Source organism: Muscardinus avellanarius (genome assembly GCF_963383645.1).
Source record: "Muscardinus avellanarius genome assembly, chromosome: 19".
Lineage (NCBI taxonomy): Eukaryota > Metazoa > Chordata > Mammalia > Rodentia > Gliridae > Muscardinus > Muscardinus avellanarius.
In genome coordinates, this window is record NC_137805.1 from 20,763,106 (window position 1) to 20,777,062 (window position 13,957).

General features: G+C 46.1%; 1 protein-coding gene across 1 annotated transcript in view; it reads right to left on the minus strand.

Moving 5' to 3' along the window:
• PRPF6 (pre-mRNA processing factor 6) overlaps window positions 1-13,957 on the minus strand; it is a gene marked incomplete at both ends in the record, with an annotated part of 47,457 nt that overhangs the window by 33,162 nt on the left and 338 nt on the right. Inside the window, 7 exons of the mRNA XM_080716670.1 lie at window positions 1,136-1,292; window positions 1,710-1,804; window positions 5,226-5,381; window positions 5,595-5,771; window positions 7,957-8,035; window positions 9,168-9,286; window positions 12,456-12,624. Of these exons, the coding sequence (XP_080572796.1) occupies window positions 1,136-1,292; window positions 1,710-1,804; window positions 5,226-5,381; window positions 5,595-5,771; window positions 7,957-8,035; window positions 9,168-9,286; window positions 12,456-12,624 (952 nt within the window). The remainder of the gene's footprint in view (window positions 1-1,135; window positions 1,293-1,709; window positions 1,805-5,225; window positions 5,382-5,594; window positions 5,772-7,956; window positions 8,036-9,167; window positions 9,287-12,455; window positions 12,625-13,957) is intronic.

The following is a 13,957-nucleotide window of genomic DNA, read 5'->3' on the forward strand; positions in this document are numbered from 1 at the left end:
CAAACAAATAAATAAATAAATAAAGGTATAGCTCAGAGGTCGAATGCCCCTGGGTTCCATCCCCAGACACACACACACACACACACACAAAAAAAAAAAAAAAAAGAAAAAGAAAAAGAAAAGAAATATCAGATATGCACAGTACATATGCACTAATGGGATTTCAGAGTACTGTTTTAATTTTTTTATTTTTTGGAGGTCTGGGGATGGAACCCAGGGGTATTTGACCTCCGAGCTACACCGCCTGCCCTATTTTTTATTCTTTATTTTGAAACTGGGTCTCATTGAGTTGCAAAGGGCGATCCTCCAGTCTCAGCCTCCCAAATGCTGGGATTACAAGCGTGCACCACCATGCCCGGCTCAGAGCACTGTTTTTAGTGGAACTGGGTATTAAACCCAAAGGCATTCTCTCCCTCTGAGCTACTACCCCGTCCCTATTTTTAGTTTCTTTCTTTTTTGCAGAACTGAGTATTGAACCCAGAGGCATTCTATCTCTGAGCTATACCCCCAGCCCTATTTTTTTAATTCATTTTGAAACAGGGCCTAAGTTGCAGATGGCCTCACTAAGTAGCTGAGGTTTGCCTTAAACCTGCAATCCTCCTGCCTGAGCCTCCCAAGTACTGAAATTACAAGCATGTGCCACCATACCCAGGCCCCTATTTTTAATTTTTAATTTGAAACAAGGCCTCACTAAATTGCTGAGGCTGGCCTCAAATTCACAATTCTCCTGTCTCAGCCTCCCAAGTACTGGGATTACAGGTGTGTGTCACCATGCCTGGCTTCACAGTACTTTTTAAGCTTCCTAATTACTCTACCCCCAAAGCACACAAACTGGCATATTCCCCTAAGAGTCAGCAGAGTCCGTGGGTTTCTTACATTATATGCCATGAAGAGCTGCCCACCTCTGCTCTATTGAAAATGACCTGCCTCCAACTGGCAGCACATCATCTCCACTCCATGCGGAAACAAGCAGGACAAACCCCTTCCCACTGTTCACACCCTCTCCTTAGCTTGTCCGCATCGGCAGTTTTAACAGCAAAGGCAAAACTACTTGCTCCAACTCTACTTTTCTCCTACAGGCCCCATGCCTGGCCCAGGCACACACGGCTCTGGAGGAAAACAGCCCGAGTCTCACCTTGGGGCACATCTCCGTCCCTTTCATAATAAGGTTCCGAGCGACTTGGAGCTTCCCGGTGACTTCCTCCAGGCGGGCTGATGCGATCCAGGCTGGCGGGTGATGGGGGTTTGTTTCCCGAACAGACTTGAGGAGCAGCCGTGCCTTCTTGATGTCACTAAGGGATGAGAGTACACACCCCATCAGGCCAGACTGTCAGCATGCACCAAGACAGAGCAGCAGACAAGAGCCCAGTCAGACGGCCCCAGGGACGCCAGCCAACCAGGGCTCTGTCAGTACTCTTCCCAGACTGTTCAGCGCCCTTGCGAGCACAATGAGCACCAGGGCCAGAGGACGTGCAGACAGTCAGTGTGCCACTTTCTAGCTCAGCACTCACTGGCTCTGAATGCTGCTTGTACAACAGTTAATGCACACGAGAAATGGATGTAGATGTTTTAAACAGAAAACCAATCTACTCTCCTACATTTTTAGAACATCAATGACACATCTGAATGCATATTTTCAACATTAAAATCCAAAACATTCTAGGCAGCTACATTTGGCATCCCAAACTCAAACTTTACTCTGTACTCACTTGATATCCCCTCCATGGGTGGGAATCATAGAGTTCAGATCAGTCAGATAGCCTTTGGGGTCCACAACAGTCTGTCCACTCACTGAGTCAGACACCTGTAAGATAGGCCAGACTGTGCATAAGCTGGACATGACCAGGAAGGTCCAGAACAAGGTACTCACAGGTTCCTGGAACACCACAATTACCACCATAGGGCAGTCAGGAGAAAAACAACTTTAAATCAGATAACAGTTTGTGATAATGACAAACACATTTCTTCTACATTCTATATTAAAACACGTAATGAAGCCGGGCGTGGTGGCGCACGCTTGTAATCCCCGTGCTTGGGAGGCTGAGACAGGAGGATCGCACAGGTTCGAAGCCAGCCTCAGCTACTTAGTGAGGCTTTCAAAACTTAGTGAGACCCTGTTTCCAAATAAAATATAAAAAGGTCTGGGAGTATAACCTGGAGGTAGAAAGCCTCTGGGTTCCACCCCCAATACCACATAAATAAATAAATAAATAAATAAATAAATAAATAAATAAATAAATAAAACACGTAATGAGTCTGGGTGTGGTGGCGCACGCTTGTAATTCCCACATTTGGGAGGCAGAGACAGGAGGATCGCGCAGGTTCTAAGCCAGCCTCGCTGGCTTAAGAGACCCTGTTTCGAAATAAAAATATAGGTCTGGGAGTGTAGCCCGGATGTAGAAGGGTTTCCAGGAACCCCAGTACCACCAAAACAAAATAAAACATGTAACGAGTCGGGCATGGTGGTGCATGCTTGTAATTCCAGCATTCGGGAGGTTGAGACTGGAGGATCACAGTTCGCAGACAGCCTCAGCTACTTAGTGAGGCCCTCTGCAACTCAGTGAGACACTGTTTCAAAATAAAGAATTAAAAAATAGGGCTGGGGGTGTAGCTTGGAGGTCAAATGTCCCTGGGTTCCATCCCCAGACCCGCAAAAAAAGAAAGAAAGAAAAAAAAAAAAAAACACGTAATGAGGCCAGGAGTAGTGGTTCATGCTTGTAATCCCAGCATTCAGGAGGCAGAGACCGGAGGATCGCGGTTCGCGGACAGCCTCAGCTACTTAGCAAGCCTCTTTGCAATTCAGTGAGACCCTATTCCAAAAAAAAAAAAAAAAAAGACTAATAAAATAGGCTTAGAGGGGTAGCTCGGAGGTAGAATGCCCCTGGGTTCCATCCCTGGTACCACCAAAAAAAAAAAAAAAAAAAAAACCCACATAATGATGCCCGGCGTGGTGGCACACGCTATAACCCAACACTTGGGAAGCCGAGACAAGAGGCTCACGCAAGTTCAAAGCCAGCCTCAGCGATGATAAGGGCTCGCAGCAACTTAGTGAGACCTTGTTTCCAAACAGGTCTGGGAGTATAGCTTGGAGGTAGAAAAGCCCCTGGGTTCCATCCCCAGCACCAAAAAATTTTTTAAAAAATTAATTAAATAAAAATTAAAAATAAATAAATAAAACATATAATGCCAGGCATGGTAGCGCATGCTTGTAATCCCAGCATTTGGGAGGCTGAGTCAGGGGGACTGCGGCTCGCAGACAGCCTCAGCTACTTAGTGAGGCCCTTTACAACTCAGTGAGAGCCTGTTTCAAAATAAAGAATAAAAAATAGGGCTGAGGGTGTTGCTCTGAGGTAAAATCCCCGTGGGTTCCGTCCCCAGTACCACACACACACACACACAAAAAAAAAAATCATCAAGTAAATAACACGTAATACTGAAACCAGGAATAATGGCACACACCTGTAATCCCAGTACCTGGAAGCCGAGAAAAGGAGGATTACAGGTTCGAATACAGCCTTGGCAACTTAATGAGACTCTCAACAACCTAGCAAGACCTGTTTCAAAAATAAAAAGGACTAGGTATATAGCATGGCGGTAGAATGCCTAGAATGCCCCTGGGTTGAATCCCTAGTACCTCAAAAGTTAATAAATAAATAAATACATGAATGACTGGGTGGTACACCTCAGAGGTAGAATCTCCTGTAGATGGACACAAGTCCGCACTGCACAGAGAATACCAACCTTTTATAACTCAACAGAGAATTTTTATTGGTATTTTTCGGGGGGGATAAGTGAGGATTTAATGCAGGGCCACTCTACCTCCAAGCTATACCCCAGCCCTTTTATGTTTTACTTTGAAACAGTGTCTCCATAAATGGCAAATGGCCTCCCTAAATTGCTAGACTGGCCTTAAACTTGTGATCCTCCTGTCTTGGCCTTCCAAGTACTGGGATTACAGGCATGAACCATCAAGTCCAGCTCTTTTGTGGAGTACTGAAGACTAAACCCAGAGCTGCTCTACCATTGAGTCACACCCCTAGCCATTTATTTTTTACTTTTTTTGGGGGGGAGGCCTTTTATTATTTGTTTTAGGAGATGGGGTCTTGCTAGGTTGCCAAAGCTGGCCTAAAGCTGTGGTCCTCCTGCCTTTGTATCCCAAGTAGCCTAGATGACAGGCAAGCACCCCCGCACCCAGCAGAACAAAGTACTCACACAAGATGGGTTTTCTGCTGGGCGTGGTGGCGCATGCTTCTAACCCCAGCACTCAGGAAAAGACGACCAGTGGATCGCAATTCGCACACAGCCTCATCTACTTAGTGAGGCCCTTCACAACTCAGTGAGATCCTGTTTCAAAAATAAAAAGGCTAACCGGGCGTGGTGACGCACGGTTGTAATCCCAGCATTTGGGAGGCTGAGACAGGAGGATCACGGTTCACAGCCTCAGCTACTTAGGCCCTTTGCAACTCAGTGAGACCCTGTTTCACAATAAAGAATAAAAAATAGGGCTGGGAATATAGCTTGGAGGTAGAATGCCCCTGGGTTCCATCCCTAGTACCACAAAAAATAAATAAATAAATAAATAAATAAATAAATAAATAAATAAATAAAATAAGATAAAATAAAAATAAAATGGCTAAAAAAAATAGGGCTAGGGGTATAGCTCGGAAGTACAATGTCCCTGGGTTCCATCCACAGTATCACAAAAAAAATAAAAAATAAAAAAACAACTACCTCCAGGCTACACTCCCAGATCTATTTTATACTTTATTCGAATACAGGGTCTCACTCAGTTGCTGAGAGCCTCACTAAGTAGCTGAGTTGGCTTCAAACCTGTGCAATCCTCCTTTCTCAGCCTCCCAAGCGCCGGGATTACAAGCGTGCGCCACCACGGCCAGCCAGACCACAAAATTTTTTAAGAACCATCTATAAGAAAACGCTGCAGAGCCAGGCATGGTGGCACATACTTGTGATCCCAATACTTGGGAGGCTAAGACAGATGGATAACAGGTTCATGGCCAGCCTCAGCTACTTCGTGAGACCCTGAAATAAAGAACAAAATAATAGGGCAAGGGATGTAGTTTTAGAGGTAGAATGGCCCTGGGTTCCATCCCCAGTACCTAAAAAAAAAAAAAAAAAGAAAGAAAAAGAAAGAAAGAAAGGTAAATAAAGAGAAAAATAGAAAAAGAAAAAGAAAACAAAAGAAAAGCGCTGCAGGGCGCTCTCACCTGGCTCAGCCTCATGTCCATCAGAGTGTTCCTTGCTTGGCCAATCTTCCTCATGTCCAGCTCACCCGTGCCCGGGGTCATCAACCCTGGAGTCATTCCGCCTGGGTATGGAGTGTTCAGTCCACCTGGGTAGGGTGTGTTAAGACCGCCAAATTGCTGACAAGAAAGGAAAAGATGTTGGCTTGCATTTTCATACCGATAACCTTTTCTTCTCTGCGATCTTCCTGCCAATGCCAGACAGGGGCATGGCTGTACAACTCAGCCACAGATCAGCTACTGAGCTGCAGACAAACTCAATCCAGCACAACCCGCTGCTCCCAACTGCCTTGTCCGACCAAACCCCAGGAGCCCTTCTCCTAAGACACTCACAGTTTGCCGGGGATCCACAGAAGTATGGTTCTCTCCAGTCTGTAAATGTTTCGCAAAGAAACTATCAGGAACGGGGGTCAGCTTCTCATAGCGTGGATTCCGCTGGCGCTTATTTCTGGCATCTCCAACTTCGGGGATGCTCAGCCACTCTTCTTCTGTGACTTCCGCCAATTTTCTCTGGAAATAGGCAGCCCAAAACATGAACTCTGGCAGGACTATATACTCCCTCCCCAGCCTCCCTATCATCAGACTTAGATGAAGAAATGGTTTTCCACTTTTTTTTTTTTTTTTCAGGTTGGGGAATGGATGGAACCCTGGGGCATTCGACCCTCAAGCTACATCCCCTGCCCCATTTTGTATTATTTATTTTGAAACAGGGTCTCACTAAAGTGCGGAGGACCTAAGTAGCTAAGGCTGGCCACGAACCACAATCCTCCGGTCTCAGCCTCCCAAATGCTGGGATTACAAGCATCCGCCACCATGCCTGGCTGGTTTTCCACTTTGCTTAAACCAATTTATTGGATCTGCTCTAGGTCACTAAAATGTTAATTACTCTGTCAAAGCCAAGTAAACAGGTTGGGTGAGGTAGTGCTCTATGGTACCCTCAGCTACTAGAGAAGCTAAGTAAATGAGGATTGCAAGTCTGAAGCTAAGGCCAACATCAGCAATTTAGGCCCTGTCACCAAAAAATAAATAAATAGCAAAGCCAGCTTACTCCCTGATTTAAATAACAAGCAAAGTTAATAAAGTCTCATCAAAGAACAAAAAAGCAGTTGGCTCTCTGCTGTTCAAGTTAGGCACATCAAAAATGGCATGGAGCTGGGCATGGTGGCACACACTTTTAATCCCCTCCGCTTGGGGGGCGGAGACAGGAGGTTCGCGCAGGTTCAAAGCCAGCCACGCTGGCTTAAGAGACCCTGTTTCTAAATAAAAAGTATAAAAAAAGGTCTGGGAGTGTAGCCTGGAGGTAGAAGGGCTTCCAGGAACCCCAGTACCACCCCCCCCAAAAAAAAAAATAGCATGGCAAGCTGGGCATGGTTGCACACACCTGTAATCCCAGTACTTGGAGGCTGAGATAGGAGGATCACAGATTCGAGGACAGCCTCAGCAAGTAGTGAGACTCTCATCAAACTACGGAGACTGTTTCAAAATAAAAATAAAACAGATCTGGGGATGTGGCTCAGAGGTAGAATGCCCTGGGTTCAACCCCACTACCAAAAGAAGTGAAAGAAACAGAAGAGTAGCAGTACCATGACACACACCTGAAGCCCAGCACTGAAGGCCGAGGCAGGAGGGTCAACTAAGCCCAGCACTGAAGGCGGAGGCAGGAGGGTCAACTAAGCCCAGCACTGAAGGCCAAGGCAGGAGGGTCAACTAAGCCCAGCACTGAAGGCGGAGGCAGGAGGGTCAACTAAGCCCAGCACTGAAAGCCAAGGCAGGAGGGTCAACTAAGCCCAGCACTGAAGGCCAAGGCAGGAGGGTCAACTAAGCCCAGAAGTTCAAGATCAGCCTGGGCAAAAGATGAAATCCCATCTTGGGGGGCCGTGTGGGGGGGAGCCAGGAGTGGTGGAGCACAGTTTGACGTCAGCCTCAGCAACTTAACAAGACCTTCAGCAACTTAGAGAGGCCATGTTTCAAAATAAAAAACACTAGCCAGATGTGGTGATGCACCCATGTAATCCCAGCATTAGGGAGGCTGAGACAGGAGGATCACAGTTCAGAGGGCCTCAGTTACTTAGTGAGGCCCTTTGCAACTCAGTGAGACCTTGTTTCAAAGGAAAGAATAAAAAATAGGGGGAGGGTATAGCTCAGAGGTAGAATGCCCTTGGGTTCCATACCCAGTACCACAAAAAATAAAATAAAAAGGGCTGGGGACAAGTGTGGTGGCGCACACTTGTAATCCCCGCACTTGGGAGGCTGAGACAGGAGGATCGCACAGGTTTGAAGCCAGCCTCAGCTACTTAGTGAGGCTCTCTGCAACTTAGTGAAGACCCTGTTTCAAAATAAAATATAAAATAGGTCAGGGGTATAGCCCAGGGTAGAGGACCCTGGGTTCCATTCCCCAGGACCACAAAAAAAAATTTTTTTAAATAAATAAATAAAAAGGACTGGGGGTACAGTTTAGAGGGAGAATGCCCCTGGGTTTAATCCGCAGTACTATCTACACACACACACACACACACACACAGAAACAGAAAAATATCAGGGATGGCTGGTGTGCAGCTAAGTGTATCAGGGATGGCTGGTGTGCAGCTAAGTGGCTGAGGGCTTGACTAGTATCACACGCAAGGCCCTGGGTTCAATCCTTAGCACCATAAGAACAAACAAACAAAAACCCAAACCCATCACACCATCTGCTTACTTTGAGATCTGAGAACTGCTGCTGGATTTTGGGCCGTTCCATTCGGTATTTCTCAATCTCTTCTTTCTCTCTTTGTTCTCTAGGAAATAAAACATACACCTGCATTAGAAACACTAGATACCCAAGCAGGCATGGTTTTCGTGCCTGAAATCCCAGTACTCAGGAGGCTGAGAAAGGAGGATCACAGGTTCCAGGACAGCGTCTGCAAACAAAGTAAAACTCTGAGGAACCTAGGAAGACTATGTTTCCAAAATAAAAAGAATTGGAAATGTAGCTCAGAGGTAGAAGTCCCCTAGGTTGAATCCCTAGTACCACAAAAAGAAAAAAAGGAAAAAGAGCCGAGCATGGTGACACATGCCTATAATCTCAGTACTCGGGAGGCTGAGACAGGAGGATCGCAGGTTTGCAGCCGGCCTCAGCTACTTAGTGAGGCGCTGTTTCAAAAATAAAAAATAAGAAAAAATTTAGGGCTGGGGTGTAGCTCAGAGGTAGAATGCCCCTGGGTTCAATCAGTAGTACCAGGAGAAAAAAAATAGGGCTGGGGCTACATGTAGCTCAGAGAGAGAATGCACCTGGGCTCAATCCCCAGTAGCAAGAGTAAAAAAATCACTTTTTTTGCACTGGGGATTAAACCAGAGGCATTCTACCTCTAAGCTACACCCCAGCCGCCAACTCTTGCCTCAGCCTCCCAGAGCCTTCCTGTTAGTACTGCCTTTCGTCGTTGGCAGTGATGCTGGACATCAAACCCAGAGCTCTGCACATGCTCCGCAGGCATCCCACCAGTAAGCTGCACCACTAGTCTCCTTTGTCTTTCTGAGATAATGGGATTCATCTGAGTCTCAAGCATGAGGAACAAGGACTCTATCCCCAGCCCTGTGACTTTTTATTTTGAGACAGAGTCTTATTCTGAGGGTCTTGCTAATTGTCAAAGCTGCAAATCTCCTGTCTCAGACTTCCAAATACTGGGACGACAGGCGCGTGCCACCGCACACGGCTCAGACTCCAGCTCTAAGTCCCCGCAGCACCCCGTGCCCCGCAGCTACTCTGCGACAGCCCAGCATTCATTCAAGCTCACCTGCCACAGAACAAGAGCCTCGATCCCTTAAAGCTAAGGAGACCACACCAATCCTGCAACTTCCTCCCAGTCTAAACTAAATCCGAATGGGACTTGTTCTTAAAGTTATATGAATACAGTATAAAAAACAACTTACCTTCTTTCTTTTCTTCTTTCATCCATCCTTTTATCCAAAGCTGCATAAATAGCATCTGCTTCCTCATCATCTTTTTCATAGGGCCCACTTGAGAAGAGGCTCCCAGCATAGCCATTAAACTAAAAATCAAACAACATATTTAAAGGTTCAGTTTAAGCCAAGCGTGGTGGTGTACCCGTGATCCCAGTACTTGGAGGCTGAGACAGGAGAATCGCAGGTTCAAGGACAGCCTCAGCAATTTGGTGAGGCTTTCAGAAAACTAGCAAGATCTTGTTTGTTTTATTTATTTATTTATTATTATTATTATTTTATTTATTTATTTATTTATTTTTGGTGGTACTGGGGTTCCTGGAAGCCCTTCTACCTCTGAGCTATACTCCCAGACCTATTTTTGCATTTTTTATTTGGAAACAGGGTCTCCTAAGCCAGCACACGTGGCTGGCTTTGAACCTGCGCGATCCTCCTGTTTCTGCCTCCCAAGCGCGGGGACTACAAGCGTGCGCCACCACGCCCGGCCTTTTATTTCATTTTAAAACAAGATCTTGCGCCGGGCGTGGTGGCACACGCTTGTAATCCCCGCGCTTGGGAGGCTGAGACAGGAGGATCATGCAGGTTCGAAGCCAGCCTCAGCTGGTTTAAGAGACCCTGTCTCCAAATAAAATATTAAATAGGTCTGAGAGTGTAACCCAGAGGTAGAGGGCCCCTGGGTTCCATCCCCAGTACCAGCAAAAAAATTTAAAATAAATAAATAAATAAATAAATGAAATGAAATAAAAGCCAGGTGTGGTGGCGCACGCTTGTAATCCCCGCACTTGGGAGGCAGAGACAGGAGGATCGCACAGGTTCGAAGCCAGCCTTGCTGGCTTAAGAGACCCTGTTTCCAAATAAAATATAAAATAGGTCTGGGAATGTAGCCCAGAGGTAGAAGGGTTCCATCCCCAGTACCACCAAAAAATAAATAAATAAATAAATACATAAAAGAAATAAAAGCCAGCCGTGGTGGTGCACACTTGTAATCCCAACATTCAGGAGGCTGAGACTGGAGGATCATGGTTCGTGGACAGCCTCAGCTACTTAGTAAGGCCCTCCACAACTTAAACCGTTTCAAAATAAAGAATAAAAAATAGGGCAGGGGGTGTAACTTAGAGGTCGAATGCCCCTGGGTTCCATCCCCAGACCCACAAAAAATAAAATGAAATAAACTAATAAAATAAAATAGGGCTGGGAATGTAGCTCAAAGATAGAATGCCCATGGGTTCAATCCCAGTACCTAAAATTAATTAGTTAATTAAAAAGGGCTGGTTTGTAGCTCTGTGGTAAAGTGCCCTCAGGGTTAAATCTCTAGTAACAAAAACATTTTTTTTTTCCCAAAAGTAAACTTCTAGCCAGGCACAGTGGTGTACACTTGTAATAACAGTACTTGGGAGGCTGAGACAGGAAGATCATAGGTTTACAGCCAGCCTCAGCAACCTGTGAGGCTGCAACTTAGTGAAACCCTGTTTCAAAATAAAATAAAATATGGTTGGGGGTAGAATGCCTCTGGGTTCAATCCCCAAATATTGAAAAAATAAAAAATAAAAATAAAAAGTAAAGTTCTCAGCTAGGTAAAGTTCACATCTGTAATCCCAGCACTTGGGAGGCTGAGGAGGAGGATCACAGGTTTGAAGCCAGCCTCATCAACTTACTGAGGCCCTCTGCAATTTAACAAGATTCTTGTTGCAAAACTAAAGAGCCAGGCATGGTGGCACACACTTGTAATCCTAGTACTTAGGAGGCTGAAACAGGAGGATCACAGGTTCATAGCCATCCTCAACAATTGTGTGTGTGTGTGTGTGTGTGTGTGCGCGCGCGCGCACGTGCGTGCACACGCTCAGTACTGGGAATCGAATCCAGGGGCATTCTACCTCCAAGCTACACTCCCCAGCCTATTTTTTTTATTTTTTATTTTGAAACAGAGGTTCCCTAAGTTGCAGAGAGCCTCATTAAATAGCTGAGGCAGGCCACAAACCTGTGATCTTCCTGTCTCAGACTCCCAAGTACTGGGATTACAAGCATGTACTACCACACCTGGCCATGCTCAGCAAGTTAACAAGGCCCTCTGCAACTAAGTGAGACCTTGTTTCAAAATAAAATATAAAATAGGAAGCCAGACATGGTGGCACATGCTTATAATCCCAGTACTTAGGAGGCTGAGAAAGGAGGATCACAGGTTCAAAGACAGCCCCAGCAACATCGTGAGACTTTCAGCAACATAGTGAGACCCTACTTCCAAAGAAAAACTTAAAAGGGCTGGGGGTGTAGCTCAGATGTAGACTGCCCCCAAGTTTTCCCTAATACACATACACACACACGCACGCCAATGCAAAATATTTTTTTATTTTTTACTTTTTTGCCTTTTCTTTTTGGTGATACTAGGGATTGAACCCAGGGGCCCTATTTCATTTATTTATTTATTTATTTATTTCTGCGGGTCTGGGGATGGAACCCAGGGACATTGAACCTCCGAGCTACACCCCCTGCCCTATTTTTTATTCTTTATTTTGAAACAGGCTCTCACAGAGTTGCAAAGGGCCTCACTAAGTAGCTGAGGCTGTCCGCGAACCGCGATTCTCCGGTCTCAGCCTCCCGAATGCTGGGATTACAAGTGTGCACCACCACGCCCAGCTCTAATTTTTATTCTTTTTTTTTTTTTTGGTGGTACTGAGGGTGGAACCCAGAGGCTTTCTACCTCCAGGCTATACTCCCAGACCTATTTTATATTTTATTTGGAAACAGGGTTTCACTAAGTTGCTGAGAGCCTCACTAAGTAGCTGAGGCTGGCTTTGAACCTGTGCGATCCTCCTGTCTCAGCCTCCCAAGTGCGGGGATTACAAGTGTGTGCCACCACGCTCGGCTTAATTTTTATTCTTTATTTTGAAACAGGGTCTCACAAAGTTGCAGAGGGCCTCACTAAGTAGCTGTCTGAGAAACGTGATCCTCCAGTCTCAATCTCCTGAATGCTGGGATTACAAGTGTGCACCACCACGCCCAGCTCTATTTTATTTTGAAGCAGGGCCTCACTAAAAGTTGTTGAGGCTGACCTCCAACCTGCAATCCCCCTGTCTCAGCCTCCCAAGTGCTGGGCTTAGAGATGTGTGCCACCATGCCCAGCTGCAAGTCCATCTCTTTTGAAGTAACAAAAGAAATGCCCTTTTTAAAAAATATCTGCACTGCTCCCCTCTCACACACTGATTCCTGTGAACCCTTCAGGAAACCGTGGGAGCTGTCACAGAAGTCTAACAAAGTCACCTCGTCATAGTTGGTATCGTTCAGATCCTCGTCGTCATCGTCAGCAGCCTGATTTTTCTTCATCTGGTCCCCCACAGTTCTCTTGCCTGGTGGTGCGTGGCGATCATCCACAGGATCGTTGGCATCCCGGGCTGGCCCAATGTCTGACCGGGTGGTAAAGCCGGTGGCACTGCAAGAGGTCCAAGAACCCCATTACCTGGTGGCCATGGTCCTGTGCTCTCTTTCACCCCAGTCATCACTTAATAATATCTCTTTTCTCACACCTCTAGAAGCCTCCAAAGATTTTGGTGGCAGTGAACTACTGTCAAATCATGCTCTCAAATACTACTGGTCTTTCTTGTTTGCCTGAATATTTTGACCTACCCTGAAGATTCGAAGGTACTCTCTCCACCCCAAGGTGTCTCCATTTTTTCACATGAATGCTCAGAATTTCAGAACGCATTCCTTCCAAGTTCTATCCTCACACAACCTGCTGCCATCCTTCCCACTCCCAATTCAACCAGGCCAAACCGAGTTCCTTTATGTACCTGCATCTGCTCCGGGCTGTTCAGGCTATTAACAGCAATGCCATCTCAGTCGCCAAGTAGTACCATGATGTCATCTCTACCTCCCTCTCTATGGCCTATGCCATCCCATTTGCCCACAAGTACTACTGATTATACCTACAAATCTCCTCCTCCCAGACCATAACGCCAACATGGCTAACTGGGTTAGCCATTCCTACCTCGAGCCTTCTCCTACTTGAACTCTTGCTCTTGCCAGGTGACTCTTCCCAAAACGTAGCTCCAACTAGGACATTATTGTCATTGACTCTCTGAAGCCCACAGGAACCTAGAGCTCAACCCTGATGCTCCACGGCCCTGACCTCCCACAGCGCCAGCCACTTGCTGCGCACTCCACTCATTCCGGACTCCTTGCCATTGCTTCTGTTTTAACTGCCTACATGCAAAATGTCAACTCCTCTAGTCTTGCCACATATGACATCCTCAAACCCAGTTTTCTTTCTCAACTTGGGTCAAATACTGCAATGCACTGCAATGTTCCCTAACCTCTGGAACCCCAATACTTTATATCTGTTTCTCTTTATGTACATACTTATACAAGGACCAAACCTCCTCTAGTAATCTGTAGATCCTCTAAAGACGAGCAAAAATCGGAGTCCTGTGTGTACTCCAGATTCTAATATCACTGCCAAGAGAGACAAGTTTTCCCAGTCAAATGGATAGCTGAATAGGATGATAACTAGTGACGGTCATCTGTGTGGCAGGCATGGGCACCCAGGCATGAGCGACCCTGCAGGGCAGTTGGGGAAGGCTGAGAATTTAAACAGGCAGCCTATGGTGACAAATACTAAGGCATCAGTTATGTTTAGGGCAAGGGAAGTTCTTACCCATTGGAAACACCAAAACACTCGGGCCCAGAGCCCAGCCATTGTTAAGCCGTATGTCACATCTCCAAGATGACAGGCAGGACTTACAGCTACATCTGTTATACACGCAAAA